Raw genomic sequence first — 21,616 nt, forward strand, 5'->3', positions numbered from 1 at the left:
GAAATTTATTTATTGACAGTTCATTCAAGCAAATAATACCAATAACAAGATCTGAACTAAGAATAAAAACTTAACTAAAACAAAAATATAACTAACTTATAAAATAAAACCACTAAAGCTAAACTAAATATACTTAAATAAAAGTATTTGTATGACGTATATTTGAATGTGTACTATGTTATCATGGGATTCATGAGATAGGATAGATGTAGATGAGCGTTACGTAGTCATGTCCGGTAATTCCTAAAATGGCCGAAAACCTGAGGTGCTGGAATTATAATGTGTGATTTCTTTAATTATAAATCCGACATCCTACACATCAATACAATGTAAGCATACGAAACACGTATTAGTTACTCAAAACTTGTGCATTCGTTCGTGTATATCAGGAGTTTGTGATACCAGACCAGTAACAAAATCACTAGGCGACTAGATATTTGCCTGCAAATTCCCAACCAGATGCTAGTTTGGCTCCCGTCGATTCTCGCAGATAATAGAATCTCATCTCCAACCGACCCCCGCCAGGACACTCGCCGGGGAGAAGTCAGCTATGCACTATCTACCATCGGAGTTAAATAGGTCGTTATTATTCTAACGTGAATCTCGTTTGTGTATCCGATCCAAGTAGATAGGGCAATACAGTAGTAAAAATAATTGTCAGTACCTTGACTGTACTTGATGGTGTGCTGTATACAGGAATAAATGTTAGATATTATGCTATGATTATTGCTTGCCGTTTAGAAGTAATTATTTAATAAAATAAAATATGTCGTTTCAACACAATGGTGTGTAAGAATGTGAAGTGAATGACACAAAATGTTAAAAATACACGTCTTGTACTCTCTCAAGTTATAAGCGTCGATTAAAAATTGTTTTTAAGACTATAATAGAATGAAATTAAACTTAGAAAAGAATGCCAAATCATAATAACGGTCTAATTGTGTCCTTTTATTATGAGTGCTACAGACGTATTCTGATTTTAATAACAGGTTAAGAATTAGCAAAGTGACGTAACTTATATATCAGTGTCAAAAGTAACGTGACTTATTATTTAAATCAGAATACGCCTGCTGGTATCCTACGATGGATATCTACAAAGTGTATCAAACTGAATCTAATTACTCTTAATGCAATGCAGCTCCCTCTAATATAGTCAGCATCACACATAGCGGATCACACTACGTGCCAAAAGTATCTATCATTATCTAAGAGCTTAAGAAAAAGAGATAAGTCCCTATATTATGTAGACCAATTAGAATGTAATAGATACTTTAGAACGTGAAATGTGGGAAGAGGTTTATCTCTAATTGGAAAAGTATACCTACTTTCTCGTAGGGAATCAAGGTGCTGATTGTTATACTTGTGTTACTGTAGCAATAATGCACGCAACCTGTATGCTAATACATCTCCATAATTGTTTATTTATATTTATACAGTCACATACGTTATGACAAGCATTTTAAATTTCTAATAGTTTCTAATTGTCTACAAAGAGACTTTTTTTGAATGAGTGCAATAACAAGCATTTTGGATTTCTAATAGTTTCTATGCATGCGCAATATTTAAAAAAATATTGATCATTATAATGAAATACTTCACAGAAACAGTTAACAGAGTTCTCTTTTGGAAATTAAAGAATCATTAAAATGTAACTACCTACATACTTCGATACAAAAAACTTCAAAATCAAAGAAAAGGGCGGTACCCTAATGTTCAAGGAAAAAGTATGAAACGAAATTTTGCTAAAGAAACAAAAGTTAAACCGTGCCCAATTGAAAGAATCTTATTCGCTTAGATTCATTCTTTGACCTACTTTTCATAGAAATCCTCCTTAACAAACCGAGAGCACGAAAACATTCGAGTCATAAAATTCCCTCCCTGAATCAAAAATTACTTCCTCCGCTACTTAAATTGACTGTAGTATTCATTGGTTGAAGCTGACGCAATCAATGAGACATTTCGTACGACGTGTAGCGTCAATCAATAACTGATCAACTATTTAATACGCCCCCATATAGAGGCTATTATCTGTACAAATATCCGTTGTACGGCCCGTCAGAAGTAATGACCCCGGTCATTAACGTAGCCTAATTTCGTACGACCACACCGTAACCAACAGCCTAGATATAACTTAGAATTTGACTTGATTTTATATAAATGATCATTAATATATTTCGGTATTTAAATTATAACAATAAATACCTGTCAGTAGGTATAACATTGATACAATACATTCGGAGGCTCTCATGAAGAAATGTGTATCTGTTTGCTTATTTGCGAGATAGCTGAAGACTATTTATCGGTCGTTAGTGTAAGGTTTACCGAGTCCCCAAATAGAGTAATGATCTAATAAAACATGTCAAGTGAAGCGTACCATACGAAAATATACTGTCAATAATTAAATATTTAACCTACGATCAAATAAGGTAATTTCACCTGCGATTCCTGACAGACCCTTCCTCCTGCCGTCAAATGACGATACCTATATATTCATGGATAAACTATTCATATAACCTATTTGTAATCTTAGTACGATATCTAGGTAATGAATACATTACAGATGGAGATGGCTGACAGGTATTCCGATAATTCAAGAGTGGCCCGATCGATTCCTACCGTTGCCCTGTGATATTAAGAGAATAACATTATAAAGGCGGGATCCCTAATTTCCATCGAGTCAAACATCTTAGAACTTAAAACAGAATTGAGATTTGAAATATATCAAAGTATTTAAGAAAGGTAGTTTTTTCTACTAAATAACGCTACCTATGGTATCTTGGGATACTGTCTTAGGTAGTACTTTTAGAACCTACTTCAAAAAGTACAAAATATAGTCCACAAAAGAGGGAGCATCAAACCATTCACGACATTCTACGAGTGACAATTCTACTGAAATGTTCGCAAATTGCTAAGCTCGATTGCACTAGTTGGCCAGCCGCGGCCAAAATAGACACTTTGCGAAGGAACAAACGGAACTCGAAGTTGGAAACGGGATAAATTTACTGCAAGCCTAAGGCATCTTGAAAGATCTTAATGGAAGCCTGATCGATCAGGTTCATGTATTCGCAGTTACCGCGATACGCGATTAAATACATTTAAAATCAGGTTAGTTAGTATTATAATATATATTATTATTATTTTAGATACCTACCTAAAACTAGACACAGTCATTGACGTAAGCATAAGAATGTATAAAATTATCTTTTATCAATTTTATATTCCAATTACGCAATAACACTGAAACCCCGCGTTCAAATAATCGTGAGTGAAAGGTACAAAAGATGGATATTTATTGATAACGTTTGTCATCATCATCAAGTATAATTTGTTATGTCAACTGTCCGCGGGCTACGGCCGCTACGGCTACGTCACGGCCGCTACGCGCGGCCTACGCGCGCGGCTCGAGGTATGCAGTCGCGCGGAGACGTCGTCAGCGTACGCGACACTGTGATATATCGCTATTTTAGTGCCCAAGGTACGTAAAAATGTTGCGAGAGCAACTTTAACAACTTGATATTCAGTACCAAAAAAATTTAGGAACTTATTTTTTATATGGTTTTCTTAAACTAATTTTTATTCGGCTCCGTTACAACTTGATTCGGATATATGTAAAAATCCTACAAAATCAGAGATATTTAATTGGATGAAGTTTAATGAGATTGTATTCAGATAGCTGACAATATGCCGAACCACAAATCAGTTAAGCTCAAAGTTAATATTATTTGAAACCTCAACGCGGTTACCGTGGAATGCTTACGGGCTTCTAATTCCGTTTTATTTTCGTATGTTAGTGGCGCGCTGGAACTGCGAAGGCCGTAAATAATAAAGTTTGGCTCAGATGGCAGCAACGAGGCTGTGGACGACGGGGTTTCTGCTCCACGCTGCCTTCATTTTGCTAAGTGGTGAGTTTGTACACTTTGTACTTGTCCTTTTGCAGATTATAATGGTCACTTCATGGCCACTTACAGATTTTAGCGTGGATTCTACCTATATATAAACAGACACTTCCAGAACATATCTTCCTGCCTACCAGTTTTTTTCAACGATAATATAAAAATCGATTCATTTTTAGGCTTAGATGCATGAAATTTGAAATTTAAAAATAAACATGAAATATTTAAATATATGCACTTTTTGCGTAAAAACGGAGAATTCTCGAAAATGAGGTTCGAGACTTTTTTATCCTCATAAAACTTCCCTTCTTTGATTTCATCGCATTCACTAAAGGCAAGAATCGCTCCTACACAACTCTTAAAAAACAAAAGATAGGAAGATAGGAAGAAGGAATACCTGATAGGTACAATAAATTGTGTAAATATATTTTCCATTATAGCAATATTTAGGGAGGAAAATGGGGACTACGAGTACGTCTCTATGGAGATGCGGTCGTCCACTTTCCTCTCAATGGGTAATTTAATACTTACCTATATACGTAAGGCAGGGCCTAACCTATGATTTTTATGTTACTTTACCTATGAGTTAAATTAATATTATTTTTACGAAGTTTTTACGTAGTCATTTTACCGCGTGGTTTTAAAGCTGGTCAGTGATCCATGGGATTTAACGTTAGAGGCCAGTCGGCTAGATAAAGTTTTTTTCTAACCTGTACTTTTACCACGAGTTACTAGTAGACAGTGTAAAAACTGGCATACACGCTAACGTATACGCTGAGATATACGCCAACTTACTTTCTATGCATTGCGCTCGCTTTGACATATTAGTAACTGGACTGGCCGCGTAGCCGACGTGCCGATAACGCTCCGTAGCGTAGTCGTCTCTCTCTATCACTCTTCCATATTAGTGCGAAAGTGACCGTTACGTTTCGTTCGCTACGGAGCGTTAACGATCGGCACCTTGGGTATGCGGGCAGGCCTTTAGTCACAGATTTCACAGTCGGCGACTAAATGTCAGTTTTAATAAAACCATTTTTGATGTCAATTAATCCCATTTTTATATAGGGTCAAAAGCTTTATGGATGCCAACTTAGATTACAATAGATACTGGTAAATATAATTATAAATACATACATTTATGTATGGAAAAATCTAAAATTCTTCACGTGCACTTTTTATGCCAAATATTTTATTAGGTCGGAGGATCATACACAGCAAAAGCATACAATATTTTGTTTTTCTGTAATTGTCCGAGCGAAAGCGAAGGTCTCTGATTCAGCTTGGTCAAAAATTAATTAGTGTGTAAAATTTGGTGAGCAGATTTGATAGTTATATGTCATATTCCTTCCACTCGTTTAGAACGTAACAACAACTTATTTCATACTCAGGAGACATACTTGAATAAAACTATACTATACTTGTGTTGTCACACATACACGTGTTTACAAAGATGGTTGAGTCCTCAGAATAATAACTAATTGAGTCAAAATAAGTTCGATATTTGAAGACTTTTCCAAATTGGCCTCTCTTCCCAAATCAGTTAAACGATTATGGGAACGTTAGCTATCCACAATACGTTATCCATTCTTAATGCAAACAACGTCTGACGTAAATTGAATGTTTAATACATGTGCACTGAATTTCCTTTAGAAAAGCCCACATGCCACGGCCAAGAATATTTACTGCATATACAATTCATATAACACAGCAAGGCATTAACAAGTCATGGCGACCTTCACCGCACGTGTCCCACCTCCCAGCGAAAGTGTCCAGCTCCGTTAAAAACTTGTGAATTTTAAATTACGTTTGGAGCTGTATTCGCAGCTTGTCAAGTAATAATGATATGAATAATTGGAACGGAATTCAGGTTTATAAAAGTTTGTTGTCGATTTGACATAGTGACATACGTTTATTTTATAGTGTCTGAGAACATGTGTACATAGAATAATATCATGTTATGGATTGCCAATGTTAAGTTATTTTACTAACGAACACACTTGCTTATCAATCAACCCCACTTTTTAAAATTTAACATTACCTAATCATCTAATCATCCTTATATATTTACTTAGATGTTTTCCATTTAATTGGATCATATGTCTCAGTCTGTTACCGGCAAGTGGGCTTTTTTTAAAGAAGGGGAAAGTAACATAGCTCTCTAACTTAATCATGACCTTAATTTAGTTAATAGACTAAAATTCAAACTTTATTAACTTTCTAACAAAATTTTAATTGCCAGCAATGTACAGCCAGCACAGTAAATTGACAAGTAAGTGCCAATGACAGTCCTTCATACTTTGTTTATTGAATTACGACGTCTATTTCAAGAGTTAGCGATACCAGTATTACTACCCTTAAGATAACTACGGCCAATTAAAGGCACTTGTCTCATTGATAAACATTTTATTACCAACTAAATGAAACTTAAATACAAACCCCACACCTTTTTCTTTTCCTTTTTTTGTAAAAACAAACTGCAGTAATGAGTCTTATTAACAAATCCCTGGGGAGTCATTTTTGCACCTTTAAAAAAGGGATGTTTTCTTAGTCTCTGTAGTCTTGTGCACAGTTTTGTTACTAGTACCAAGCAATACGAGTACTTGACGTTGGTACCTGTCTGAAGTGCTCGAGAATCCTTTTTAGGGTTCCGTAGCCAAATGGCAAAAAACGGAACCCTTATAGATTCGTTATGTCCGTCTATAAGATCTATACTGTTCAAACTTGGTAAGTAGATGTATTCTATGAACCGCATTAAGATTTATACACAAAAATAGAAAAAAAAACAATAAATTTTGGGGGTTCCCCATACTTAGAACTGAAACTCAAAAAAACTTTTTTCATCAAACCCATACGTGTGAGGTATCTATGGATAGGTCTTCAAAAATGATATTGAGGTTTCTAATATCATTTTTTTCTAAACTGAATGGTTTGCGCGAGAGACACTTCCAAAGTGGTAAAATGTGTCCCCCCCCCCCCCCCCCGTAACTTTTAAAATAAGAGAATGATAAACATGAGATCTAGTAAGTAGCTTTTTTTTTTAATACGTCATAAAATATTTAAAAAAAAATCATCAAACCCATACGTGTGGAGTATTTATGGATAGGTCTTCAAAAATTATATTTAGGTTTCTAATATCATTTTTTTCTAAACTGAATAGTTTGCGCGAGAGACGCTTCCAAAGTGGAAAAATGTGTGTGTGTCCCCCTCCCCCCCCCCCCCCCTGTAACTTCTAAAATAACGGAATGAAAAATCTAAAAAAATATATGATACACATTACTATGCAAACTTCCACCGAAAATTGGTTTGAACGAGATCTAGTAAGTAGTTTTTTTAATAAGTCATAAATGGTACGGAACCCGTCATGGGCGAGTCCGACTCGCACTTGGCTGTTTTTTTCAACTTGCACTGGCACGATCCCGTTCATGGCCCTTGCAGGCTGCCCTGGCAATTGGCCTGTTCTCACGAACTAGGTAGCTGAAGAGCCGCGGTTATCAATTGAGCATTGTGTGGATGTCGTCAATTTGGGAAGCGTTTCCGATAAAGCCTTGAGCTGCACTCCCACGTGTTTCAACTACTCTCGGGCATCGTAACGTAAGCCAGGCATTTTAAAGAAACTCAAATAGGTACCAGTTTGGCAATTTTTTTGGTTTGTTTTGACAACCCGACGTCAACACTTGAAATTGTCATGTCAAAGTTTATCAAAAACTGTTTAATTAATGTTTTATGTATGTAAAACCTCCATACATGAACGTAATGATAAGGACGACAATATTTTTTTGATAGTTGTAAGTGCATTAACGATATGAGGAACGACGATTACGTAGTACACCCACTACATTGACCGTGCGGAGTTCAGAAATTTAATTGGGCAGTTAATTCAAATAATTATGATTTGTTAATACACGCAAACAATTGCTAATTAATCGTATTATTATCAGTTTTAACAAATGCCCGCATGACGGTAACACACTGTATGAAAGATATATTATATTTTCCATGTCCCGGACATTCATTGACGAAACGAGACACTTATACGAGACAATGCGTCATTATACGATTCTATTTCCGGTTTCGACCGCTAGTAGAGGAATTAAACGTTTTCTTTATTTGTAATCTGCAGGAAAATATTCTTTACAATACATATGGTGCTACTTTCCCGCACGTGTGCGGGAATGAGCACTTTCCGTGCATAATATGCCGAAACTTTAAAGAACTATATGTACTGTAAAACGTTGTTCGATACACGTGCGAATTTCCTATTTTCTGCACTTGTATCGTAAATAACTATTACGTCCGTCTACAAAAAAAAGGAAAAAGAAGGAAAAGAAGTGGAAAAGTCTTTAAGTCGGATGGGTATTTAAATAGTAAATACGAGTAAGCGTTAAAAAGCCAATAACATATTGGCCTGCCATATTGTTTTCAGTCCGATTATAATTCATCGCGTCCACGTCCACACACATTTGGCATTGGGTTGGTGGAAGCGGGTGACGCAATCTAATAATCATACATGCCTAAGCCAAATTTTATTTGACAGGTTTCGGTAATCAGATTGAGTTATTATTTATACTAGTATACCTACTGATTTTGATCGTTGTAGCTGAATGTGTTGTGTTAAACTAGACTCCACCTTCAAAGCTTTAATAACCTTTAAACTTAGGCCTGTTAGGCCGGATCTATTTTCAGGCGACCTTTAGTGACCTGTCCGGTTCATCACCATGCTTTTAATATTACAAATAAGACCCCGCGCTTCCCACACAATATTTAACGTAATTTACTTTGATTTAATTTAAGTATTAAACTAATCTAAAAAGTAACTTAAGCTAAAATATACATTTTTAAAGACACCGATATTCTTATTAACTCCATTTCCGGGGTACCTATTTAATAATTTATTTGTAAGGTGACTGTGGGCAAGACCGGCATACTTTATTTATTTTTTACATTGGAGTATTCTAGCTCTGTTAATTATTCACTTACGTGACCGCTTGTAATCACATACGATGAAGAATTTCATATATAATAATTAAGCTATAGTGACAGATCATTTTAATCATTAATTAAGCAAAAACAATAGTATTTTTAAAAATTCGGCGAGTAGACGGACTTCCCGTGTAGTTTAAGGTAAGTCCGTCTAGTAACGTTATCAGCCATACTATGGGTGCTTATGTGTTCGTATTAGAATCCTTACAAAGAATGAAACCAGACAATGAAAAGTGTACTCTAAACTTGTTAATAATATAGGGTTTAGATTCGAAATAAACACAATTTTTCTTATTAAAAGGTATACTACGTAAATGGGGTGGTAAACCTTTTTTGGAAAATAATTATACGTACTTATTTTTTTTCTTCTCAAATAAAATACCAATAGTCATTTTAAATTTACTCGTTGTTTTAAATTTACGGAGATCAAAGAGGGTTACATAAATAAGCTCATAGGAGTAGCAAGTTTAAATCAAATAGTGATTGGCAAATCAAATTCCATAACACAAGTAGGTACCCTACATACGTAAATTTTCAGGATAAGTAAGGCGAAGAACCCACGTCACATAGCGGCGTGGCACACGCGGTACAGCGTTGGCGTGGCGCGTAACCGTGTATCACGGTGTAGGCAAATCGCCTAAATCACGATAAGTACAATAAATGTTCCGAAATAAAAAATACGTATGGACTCGTATGGCTGCAGTGATTTTAATCTTCAAAACTATCAAGAAAATATGACTGTACAACCGTATTCTAAAATTCAAGAGGAGTAAAAAGGGTAATAATATGTGTCATAGGTATAATAATATAACATATGAAGGCCCGAATCCCGGTAGGGGCATTTGCTTGTATAATCTACACAGATATTTGTTCCTTCAGTCATGTTTGTTTTTTATATATTTATCTATATGAGTTTCTATATGTCGTCGCCTAGCATCAATAGTAAAAGCTAAGCTATGCTTAGCTTGCGGCCAATATTTATTCATTTATTTACTTAATAGGTATTTTCTTATTTGTATTTTCGGTTACATAGTGCTGAGGATAAAGAACACATTTCTTTACTAGTTTCGAGATTAAAATTGTTAATAAATACAAAACACAAACATCATACGCAATGTCGTAAAAATGCGTATCTGTAGTAACCTTATAAAATCGCAATAAATAATATTGAAGCCATTTAACAGTTGGTAACCTCTGATTCAAGGAAAGTCCGGCATATGACGGACTTGCCTTGTGCATAGTAGACGGACTTTCCAACTTAGCAAAATTTTAATGTGATGAATGATGGAACGTATAATTACAAAACTAAGCCAATATCTTATAATTTAAACACATAATAAAGATTGCCGGGTCTTATATTACTTACGTAGTCGAGTTCTGGTGCAAAATCTGATCACAAACTATTTTTAACAATTTTATTTGCAAAGACTGTCGCACTATCACTTCGAGTTCCATACACGTAATGACTTGTTTACGCGGATTGCTCTGAAGTTCGTTGTCACAGCGCCATCTGTTTTAGAGTGAGGGAACTAGCGCGAAAAACTGACTTATAAACTCGACGCCAAAGCGGCAAACGCTTTCTAATTCAAGAGTTATAATGTGTTGACGGACTTGCCTTGTAGACGGTCTTGCCCACAGTGACCTTATATGATAAGGCCCCTACGAGCGTGTACACTTGCCTTAGGGCCTCTTTACATATTGCTTCGTATTTAGTACAAGTTTACACATTTGCTACTAAACGGTAAATTTGGTTAAGCTAAATACTCGTGTCATGTGATTATGTCCGTGTTATAAAAACACTATGTGCAGCTATTAATTTTAAGTTATGCAAGTTGATTTAATTTATGCAAGTTAATTTTTTAATTAACTATGCTATTTAGTTTCCTCAAATGTACGTTATATGTATGTTATAAAAACACCGTTTATTAACCATAGCTATGCCCCTTCGTTTGACATATTTTCTAAAATTTAAATTCAAATAATTTCTTAAAAGCTCCTAAATCTTATAATAATAATAAAAAAAAATGAAGGGGTATAGATGTGTGTTAATAAATATTAAATTGCGTAAATATATTTTCTATAATGTAAATATTTAATATCCAGAGAAAAAAATGGGGTCTACGTTCGTATGGTGAAGTGGTCACCTGATTTTATCCCTTTTCCTCTTAATCTGCATATACTTAGCAAATAAGATTTCATTATATGCAAATTTACAACTTTAAGTTTACAAATTACTTTTTAACTCTCAATTGCTCAAAGGTTGACTGGAAGAGATCCCTTATAGGGATAAGTTCGCCTTTGTACAATAAAGAATGTTGGCAAAACATTCTCTTTTATTATATCTTATGTAGAATAAAGTGTTTTTTTTACCACGACTGTGGCAAACAAGCAGACGGGCTGCCCGGCCCGTTTACACATATACAAATATCATTAGTTTAAATTAGGAAATATAATAAAGTAAATTATGATTGTACTGGAAAGGTAAGCCCAAGCTTTCCCTGTGTATCTATTATTCATAACACAACACGGTAGGTGTTCGAGAATGTATGGTAATGTTTCTTTTTCCGCACGCAAAAGTGCTAGCAGGCTGACATGATATGCAAATTATAAACATACTTAAAGCGTCACAAGTAGGCAAGAAAGGTTGCCATTCATTCAAACAAAAGAGTTAAAAAAACTGGCCAAGTTAATATTCGTTTTTAGGTTTGCCTACAATAAACAACCATATAACTAAGCTAACTGATAGCTGATTAATGATTACTTATAAGCCTTATTCTTCTATCCTTTTTCCAGTCACTTTCTGAAGAAGGCCAGTGTATCTAGGAAAAAGGATGGATATCCGATCTTAGCTTTCCGTTACACTAAATATCAGAACATTGTTACCAATACTTGGAATGTGAAAAAAGTACTTGGTCTCGAATAGCTACAAAGACCCAATGTTTTATATTTTAACACTTAAACAAAATCATTTACAAATATCAACTGTGGCAGTCGATTTAATTTAATTTTTAAGTACTTATATATAGGTAACTATTGTAATTACTTGGAACGAAAAACGGCTGTTAGGATGTTAACTAATAGGTTGGTAGCCTTTGCCCTTTATTGACCGGCTCTCCTACAAAAAGCGTCCGGCGACCACATCTAGATGTAATAAGGCCCCATGTTCAAATGACGTAGCAAAGCACAACCACACCATTCCTGGACATAGACGTAAATTATATATATATATATATATATATATATACGTACCTAACGACCAGATATATATATATATATATATATATGTATATATATATATCTGGTCGTTAGGTACGTAGTTAAATAGTAACAAAAATTGACATTTAAGGATAATAGTTATTTAATGCTACTTTGATCACAACTTTGATAAGTTTGTTTTGTGTAACTTTTTTGAATGCAACGTTATATATAAAATTGAAGAACTTTGAAGTTAAAATGGAATTACATAACGTTCAAATTTCTTCATTAGGGTTCCATACCCAAAGGGTCAAACGGGACCCTATTACTTAGACTCCGCTGTCCGTCCGTCCGACGGTTCATGAGATACAGCCTGGTGACAGGCTGTATCTGGTCACCAGGCTGTATCTCATGAACCGTGATAGCTAGACAGTTGAAATTTTCACAGATGATGTATGTTGCCGCTATAACAAAAAATATTAAATAGTACGGAACCCTCGGTGGGCGAGTCCGACTTCAACTTGTCCGATTTTTTTTTACCTCGAGTTATCAACTTCTTCCCGCCGTGTACAGTCTCTGATAATGGAGTTAGTTAAAGTAATTCTTAATCGACATCGCATCTCGAAAGTATAAAACTTTTATGGAAATTACGACGTTTAATTATATTTTATTGTACTTAGATGTCAATCAATTAATGATTTTATCATTGATCTGAAACTCGTATAATGAACGATAATGGGCTTTACGATATCAACCAAATTTGTAGGCCTTATATAGGAGGTGATTTCGAATGTTTCAATTCTGTGGCCCTAGTGAAAAAGGGTACAAGTCTCTGGCAGCGCAGGTGTAAAGGGGTGTAAGTTCCACGTAACACTTATGCCCTTATACACCTAAACTGCCAGAGACTTGTACCCTTTTTCACTAGGGCCACAGAATTGTTCTAATGTTTTTGATATAACTCAATCTATAATTTGTTGACTCTTATGTATTGCTTCTGGAAGAGGATTGACGTACCGATAATAAAATTATAGTTCCATAATATGAAAAAATAATCTAAATGAAATATAATGAATTTATAATAATTATAATACAATTTGACATTTCAAACCCTTTATAGCGTTCATGGTTGACTCAAAATCACTCTATCAAAATTACAAGTACAAAACTACCCAAATCCCACATACCAAAATAATAAATCAAAAACTATATATATCCTATTTTGAGGCATGCAAAATAGGCTCATAAGGCTAGTTATACATTACATTACTATTAGTTTCAAGAAAACGCTGAGAACGCTGTAAAGGGTTCGAAACATCGGGATGTATCATAAATTCATTTTACGCGATATTTTAATCCGTTTCCATAGTTTTATTTCATGAGTAGGGGGAGTCCATCCGAGAGACTTGACCAGGTGGGAGACTTGGACCATTTTACTAAAAAAAAGTACCAAAATCAAATTATTTATTTGATCAGCACTCCAATATTGCCTAACGATATCTATCTGGACATCTGGACATGAAATATGCATGCTAGAAACTAAATAATTTATTTTGACACAAATGCAACCACGACACCGCAGCGCAGAACATCCCCTAACTATCGCGGTAACCGGAGACAATATTACAATCAAATTGAATTGATATCATTATTTTGGATCGCTTCGATAAAAAGGATAGAAAGAAGTAATGTGAATGTTTCCAGCCAGATTGGGTACTAGTATACCTAATACACGCGCATATGACGTATTTAATCGAGGTACTTTACTCTTTTACTGATCATCTATTCAATCGGTACATACGAGACGTAGTCTGGCAATCCAATTTTGTCAATTGGGACCGTGCACGACAACAGCGCCATAGAGTGGTTGCAACAATAGTCGTATTTTGTCACAACTATTAAGCGAGAAGTAAGTAAACATCGTAATAATACTTTCAATGAAAACTACCTACTGAATGGATTTTTATGCGGTTTTCACATATTAATAGTGATTCTTGAAGAAGTATAAAGCGTACAATTTCTTCGTTCAAGTTCTGTGTAAATTGGTTGAAATATGACGATATTTGCTAATAAAGTCTGAAAAAATCACGCTGGCTTAACGGCCCGATTCAAAGAATGATTAATACACGTTTAAGATCTTGGAAAGATCTTTAAAAGATCGGTAACTAAACGACATGTCAAAATTGACGTTTATTTCGTTTCCGCTGTGATCCCAATAAGATCTATCTACCATATTTCTTTCTATACCCACAACCAAAAAGATCACGTAATATGTGGTTTTTTTTTTTTTTTATACTACGTCGGTGGCAAACAAGCATACGGCCTGCCTGATGGTAAGCAGTCTCCGTAGCCTATGTACACCTGCAACTCCAGAGAAGTTACATGCGCGTTGCCGACCCTAACCCCACCCCCCCTCGTTGAGCTCTGGCAACCTTACTCACCGGCAGGAACACAACACTATGAGTAGGGTCTAGTGTTATTTGGCTGCGGTTTTCTGTAAGGTGGAGGTACTTCCCCAGTTGGGCTCTGCTCTAGATCTGGAATGACATCTGCTGTGCTGTGCCCTACCACACAAGGCGAGATGACATTCACATTGCCCATACCTCTCTTAAAATATATAATAATGTGGTAGGTGTTTGCAAAGCTATTTACACGGATACAGTATTAATAGTTATCAAATTAAATACGTTAGTTATATTAAGCATTTCATACAAATTACAATGGGTCCTTACACCATAAAATTTAAATGAATATTTCAAAGATTAATAAATTAAAGTTCCATTTCGAGCCATATAACTTGTACGAAATGTTAAATTAAAACGCTAACATCCGATAGTGCCAATTTTTACCACCTTATGCGCTGCAATACCTTTACTTACCCCCACCATATACTTCGCACGGTGCCATATAAAAAAACCTATTCATCTCGGTTTTTTGGGGTACCCCCAAAAAACATTCGTGTGACCACGTTCCCTATGTTGCAGTTTATTGAAAATAAGGGTTGTTGGGTTGGGTTGGAATACGAACCCTAACGACCTGGCCACGACATGGCGCGACTGACTTCGGCTAAGGCAACAACCATAGGTGGGAACGAAAGCTCCGATCGCCGTGTCTATCTCCAACCTATGCTTGTCGCCTTTGCCGAAGTTAGTCGCGCACTAGTAATAAATCATAATACCACTATGAATTGTATTACGGGATGGGCGTATTTAATATTTAGCATTAGGAATAAGTTTTAGTATAATTTTCATTATAAAAAAAAATAGTAGGATTCTCTTACTTTGTTAACAAAAAAAATAATACTATTATTATTGTAAATTCAAAGGATATCTATTTCTTGTCAATATTATTATAATAAATATTTTACTTGGGCGAAGTTGCCAATCCAGATTTTTAAACAACTGTGAAAATTGATAACGGAGTTTACAGATATCAAAAATGTCTCACTGTATGTAAGTAGGCCTTCAAATTAGCTAAGCTGTACGAGCGAGACATCACTATATACGTACATAACGCTGTCTTGCTCACACCTTGAAGCGGCATGCGGATCGGCACGAGTGTGAATAACCGCGTAAGGCATGAAGTTATCAACGCTGCGGCAGGCTGCAGCTGAATAAATGATGGCATGTTGACCGCGCTGCTCATTGCTGAATAACTAACGAACGTCCCCGGGACGCCCAGCGACTCGCCAAGGAACCAAAATATTTTACTTCCTCGTAAAAAATATGCACGTCTGTATTTTGAACACCTCTTCAATGTTTGTAGTTTTTCTAGCACCTACAATGTGTACCTACTACCTACTTATATGCAGTTATTAAAATCCCGTGTAAAAATTGTCAATTATTACTTAACTGCTAGGTACTAATAATGTATACACGGTTTTTTTAACGGAATCTGAATGGCATAGTACATTTTTAATTTGGTATTTTTTTATTTCCCGTTAATAGCATTGTTGTAAAACGGACATTATATTTAAATCCACCAAACTATTTAAAACTATGACATAAATATCAATCACATTTCGAATATCAATCGTCCGAGAATAGTTCTTGCGCTTAGCAAATGTAGGTATATACTCATACTAAACACTACTCAATATGTAAACAGGCCCTAAATCTAATATGTAAACGCGCTCAGTGGGGCCTTATCAGATAAAAGTCATTGATTATCTCCAAAATGGAGTTAATTATAACACCGGTTTCTTTGAGAAAATTACTTAATTGAAGCTCAGGAATGCACCCTTGAAATTAACGGACTTTAAAAACATCGTGTATGTGCCTGTACCTTAACATATCTATGTAGGCACAGGTACTACGCTGACTTAGCTGTTCCAATGTAATTCCTATAAAATAAAAATAAAGGCTAGGTTAGGCTACTCACTCGGTATGCTTTTGTTCTTCGTTGTTACTATGAAAATGAGCAGTCCCGAAAAATGACTGTCGTAAAACGTAGCTTCCTCCATCTGTAATAAATACACAACTTACATGTTGCTACCAAGCTACTATGTCACATGTACTTCGTAAAAAGGAAATATTTTATATGCAAGTTAAAAAGAACGAGCTTTATCTTTCTCTTTAGTAGGTAGGTAATATCAACTAAGTGCTTTGAGTTTTATTTGCCATTATGTTGCAGTGCTGCTGTACAAAGGCAATTTCTTTAATAAAAAGTCAGCAAGATAGAACTGTAGTTCCTGTTTGGAGTGATGCATTGTAAAATGTGTGGCCAGCTGGAGCTGACGTGTACCACATAAACTACGTGTTGTGTCCAGGGCTACTGAACGAATAAATTAAACCTTTTTCACCACACCAGCTCGTAAAGGCTCTCTTGACTGATGAGAAAGTTGCATTTTATCTACATGAGTGGGAAAGTAATTTGATGCAAATTTTGAGTTGTTTCCTTATGTTGGCTGGTAGAATTCACTTTTAATAAATGCAAATCATACAAATCACTTATTGTTGTAAAGTGAGTTATTAAGTTATTATAGAAATTATGTTTATGTCACATATAGTGCGTCACAATCATCCAGTATTTGAGTATGAGTATACATTTGCCACTGATGAATTTGAATGATTGATAAATATTTAATAGGTAACGTTCATTTGGATTTGATTTGTTTGATGTTTTATCAAACACACAGAAGAAATTTAAGAAATTTTTACGGTTATGAACTGGTTTTGATAAGACCTTGAGGATCGTCTTGATGATCGGCCTGCATATCACGCACGACTCTCACGTTATTCGCTTGCACCGATCAGCGTAAGCCATCTTAAAGATCGTTCAAAATAAGAAAACCATAACAAGTTGTCTAATCTAAATCAAGATAGCATGCGCTATCTACTTATAATAGGCACGTATTTACCGGTTAAATATATGTTCGAAGTCGGTCCAGCCCTGAACATAGTTAACGGGAGAATATGTAGGACAATGGGGATCATAGATAGCGCACTCGACAATGATCTTTTCATCACACTTGCTCGAAAAAGATCTTATTTCATGCAGGCTGAATGACAAACGGCCCGATTTGAAGAATGATTAAGACATGTTTAAGATCTTGGAAAGATCTTTAAAAGATCGATAACTAAACAACATGTCAAAATTGACATTTATTTCGGTTCCGCTGTGATCCCAATAAGATCTATCTACGATTATGGAAGGAAGAGGCAAGGAACAAAATCTCCTTAGATAGAACTGTTGCAAAAGTGTCCAGCTGTCAACTATAAATAATAGTTCCAAAACTCTCCAGAGTAGCGCTAGAGTAGCTAAGAACCTAGGCGTTATTGACGTAGTGAAGTGCCCTGTCTATGATTATTTTTTTTTCTCTAGTATTCTAGGTATTGTAGCGCCACCTATTTATGGTTTTTGTCGGACAATTTTTGGTTTATGGAGTTTATGTTCCTTGCCTCTCCATATCTACGATATTTCTAACGTCAAAGTGACATCATTGGTTGCTCGAATCGAGCTGCTTCTGTCAAGTATACCGTATAATTTATACGACGTACAAACGATATCTAAATGAGAACTTATCTAAACCAGAACTTGTCGTTATCGTATCTCATTCTTCAAATCGGGCCGAAAAGCCTATATTGTTCCCGCGGTAGTTATGGATTGTGAAAAAAAGCTATGCTAGAGTTATAGCTATTCTTTATGTCACTTATTTATACAAACCAAGTAGCATAAATGAGTGTTACTTTGAAATACTGATGTTTACAAATTATATTTATTGTGTTTATTTAATATGACTGTTAATGTTTAAAATTATTTAATTTGATTAAGTTAACAGCAGTTTAAAAATATATACATAATTTTCAAGGTGCCAAAAATACGCCGATTTTCGATTCGGAGACGGGTTCTTTGACCGAGTAACGATTGGAGAATGTCATTACGCATAATAGTCGTTTGCACGAGTAGTCAATTCGCAGAACATTGATACGCATATTTACTTTTCGTAGAATAATCATTTAGTAACTTTCACAATTACCAGAGAAAGTATTGGTCGAAACACAACAGGTCGAATAATCATTTGGCATTACACAACCTACACAACAACTTTTAGTTTGAGTCGGATAAACATGGTTTTGATACATTTAATTATTTACTTATTTTCACTAGCACACATGACCATAAAATCTTATGCCTTGAAACGAGCAATTCTTGTATATATATTTATACATTTCGGGGGGCGAAAAATCGATCTAGCTAGATCGTATCTCTGCGAAAACACGCATTTTTGAGTTGTATACATTTCCCGGGCAAGGCTCGCTCTCCCAGATATTAAAAACCTATATTGCATAGGTACGATGGCCCATACTGTTAACTGTCCACCAGTGGACCTTATTACAAAAGGCATAAGGTCAACCGGTGGACAGTTAAGAGTGTTGCTGTTTGTACAATACCTTTGCTTTTGTTAATATTTAAGTTAAAAATTGATTCAAACCTTAGCTGTGCTTAACGCATATACTTAAAAAAATGATAATATTTTATGTCATCCTCTTTTAAGTCGATTTCCTTTTTTTGTAAAAAAAAAATTCGAGAATAACGACGTATAAAATGTGAAACGTTAATCGACTAAACATTCCTTAAACGAAAAGATTACTCTGCCAAATGATAATCGTCCACTAATAGTTCTGCTAATTTACACAGAAGCGAACTGTACCCCTAGTGTAAATAAATTCGATTTTTAAACGTGACGTACGCGTTTGCGTTTAGTCTCATTTTGTATTGGATTTAGAAAGAGCGCGCCAAGCGGGACGTTTTGGAAACTCAAAATCCTATACAAAATGACACTTAACGCAAACGCGTTCGTCACGTTATGATGTCGATCAAAGTTACACTAGGGGTACAGAACTGTATGTGAACCACGAGTCTGCGTAACGTTAGTCGACCGAAAGTTACATCTACAAATGAATCACTCTGCGAAACGATATTCGGCGAATCGTTGTCTGCGAATCGATAACCTGCGAATTAATTTCCGGAGAATCATTATCATTAGGTACCCAATTTTCTATCTTGCCTGAATGCCAAGGTCTGCTGTGCCTTCGACGCCTAACCTGTCAAGAAATTATTTGATGTGTCACCGTATTTAAATTATATCGCTTAAAATTTAGTTTTGTCTTCGCAAGTGTGATAAAAACATTGCAACTCCGGGGGTAATAATATTGCAAACTCGGGTCTTCCACCCTCGTTGCAGAATGCACTATTCTTATTTTGTAACGAATAAATTCTTATTTTGAAGCATGGTTACCATTTAAGTTTATTGAATTTTTAATCAATATTATGCACTAGTTGGCACTAGTAGCTTCCTCGCTTACCTTACCACTAGGCAGCTAGGAACCTGTCTCTTTGTTCCGTCGCCGATTGATGTGACTTGCAAACAACAACGAGCAATTTTTTTCTTCATTTTTTCCACTCTAATACCTAATGCTCCATCAAGCTTTCCAGTGGACGGATGGCGAGAATTTTATTCCAACCTTGCATTTCACTCTGCAGGGACGGAACTTATACTGTACAATTACACTTATTTAGCTATAGGTACATTATTAATATTATTATTTTCATTTGTGCTTAACAGTGTCAATCAAGTGTCAATCCATCCAGAATGGAATAAAAAGTTTGAGTGTTTTTGCACGTAGGTACTATTTGCGCAATCATTTAATACTCATAAAACTTTTCTCAAAGGCAAAACTTTTTAACGCGGGCCCGCTTCCGCTAGACTTGTTTATTATGCTCGGTAGTTGTGACGTTGAAAAAATGGGTTAAGAAGAAAACAAATCCAGAATAAAGACAAAAACAACCGTCAAAAATTGGCATAAAATACCAAAATGGGACAGATATACATATTGTCATATACCTATGCGTATACCGTGTGTCCTTAGCCATTGGACAAACCCTGAAATCCCACGTAAGGTTACTACTTAGGAATACTCTAACGTTATTATTTTTAAGTAGATCAAAAGTTAAAAGAAAAATTTTTTCTACAAAAATTATTTCCAATAATCGACAATAAAAAGAAACCCACTGTATTAGCAGTGTTTTTGATAATTTGTTCGAAAATGTTCGGCAATGATGATCTTAACAAAATAATCAAAAAGTTCGTAGAGGGTTTCATACTATTCTACGAGCTACCAACACATCTGTATTATGTTATGCGCCTATTAGATACCTGCCTGGTATCTAATAGGCGTTCATTAGATATTCTCTCGGGCCAGATCCCGAGAATCTGTCGAAGGCACCGGTTAACAAACATTTGGATCCCCCGCGTGATGTACATAGTTAGTGACCCTCTACGTTTCGCATCCATATAACAGCACGGTTTTCGTTCGATCGGAAAATTTTGAAATTTTACTCCTCTCGCCAGTTTTCGAGACCGTCATATGAGACGAAGCTGTGCGAAGGTTGCGTTAGCTTTGGCTACCCTAGAAGCGATGTCCTCTTCAGTTCCTCCGGTTTTTGACACAACACTGCCGGTAGGTAAATTATTAGCATTTATATTTTCTGCACTCATTTCATTCTGTATTATTCCAGGTTTGACAATGTAGCCTTAATATCATTACCAGTATTTGTTAATAAAAGTGTATGATCAGTACAGTGTATCAACCTTAGGTTATATTAATATGACAGTTCGCGTAAGCCCGCCAAAATATCACTTTTGGTAAAACGGATATGTCATCTGTGGCAATCCTATTTTTGTCTGTCATTCATTTTTTATTGCTAAGAGAGAAGCTTTGTAAAACTTAGTGATTAAAAACCTCTGAAGAACCTTTTTTCATATTTAAAGTATTTCAAGCATCACTTGAATCCCCTGGAAGAGGCTCACAAGGTGGGCTTTCAAATCAGAAGTCGGGATGAATAGGAGCAGCTTGCCTTCTAAAACCGATGCCCGCCAAGCTGTGAAGGACAAGATTTCTATGAATCGGAAGCTAAGGTCAGAGAATTCCATTTATTTGGATCTGTATTCACCGTGTTTTGACAATTAGCGGAGTGATAGCTTACTAACTGAACTCAAAGACGGAAAAGGGATGTCTGGATAACGAAAGCTAACCTATTTGAACAAA

General features: G+C 35.6%; 1 protein-coding gene across 1 annotated transcript in view; it reads left to right on the forward strand.

Moving 5' to 3' along the window:
* The first annotated feature begins 3,339 nt into the window (after positions 1-3,339).
* LOC133533545 (uncharacterized) overlaps positions 3,340-21,616 on the forward strand; it is a 29,625-nt gene continuing 11,348 nt past the window's right edge. The window contains exons 1-2 of the mRNA XM_061872534.1: positions 3,340-3,475; positions 3,792-3,902. Coding sequence (XP_061728518.1) covers positions 3,839-3,902 — 64 coding nt within the window. The 5' untranslated portion in view covers positions 3,340-3,475; positions 3,792-3,838. The remainder of the gene's footprint in view (positions 3,476-3,791; positions 3,903-21,616) is intronic.

Source organism: Cydia pomonella, chromosome 2 (genome assembly GCF_033807575.1).
Source record: "Cydia pomonella isolate Wapato2018A chromosome 2, ilCydPomo1, whole genome shotgun sequence".
Lineage (NCBI taxonomy): Eukaryota > Metazoa > Arthropoda > Insecta > Lepidoptera > Tortricidae > Cydia > Cydia pomonella.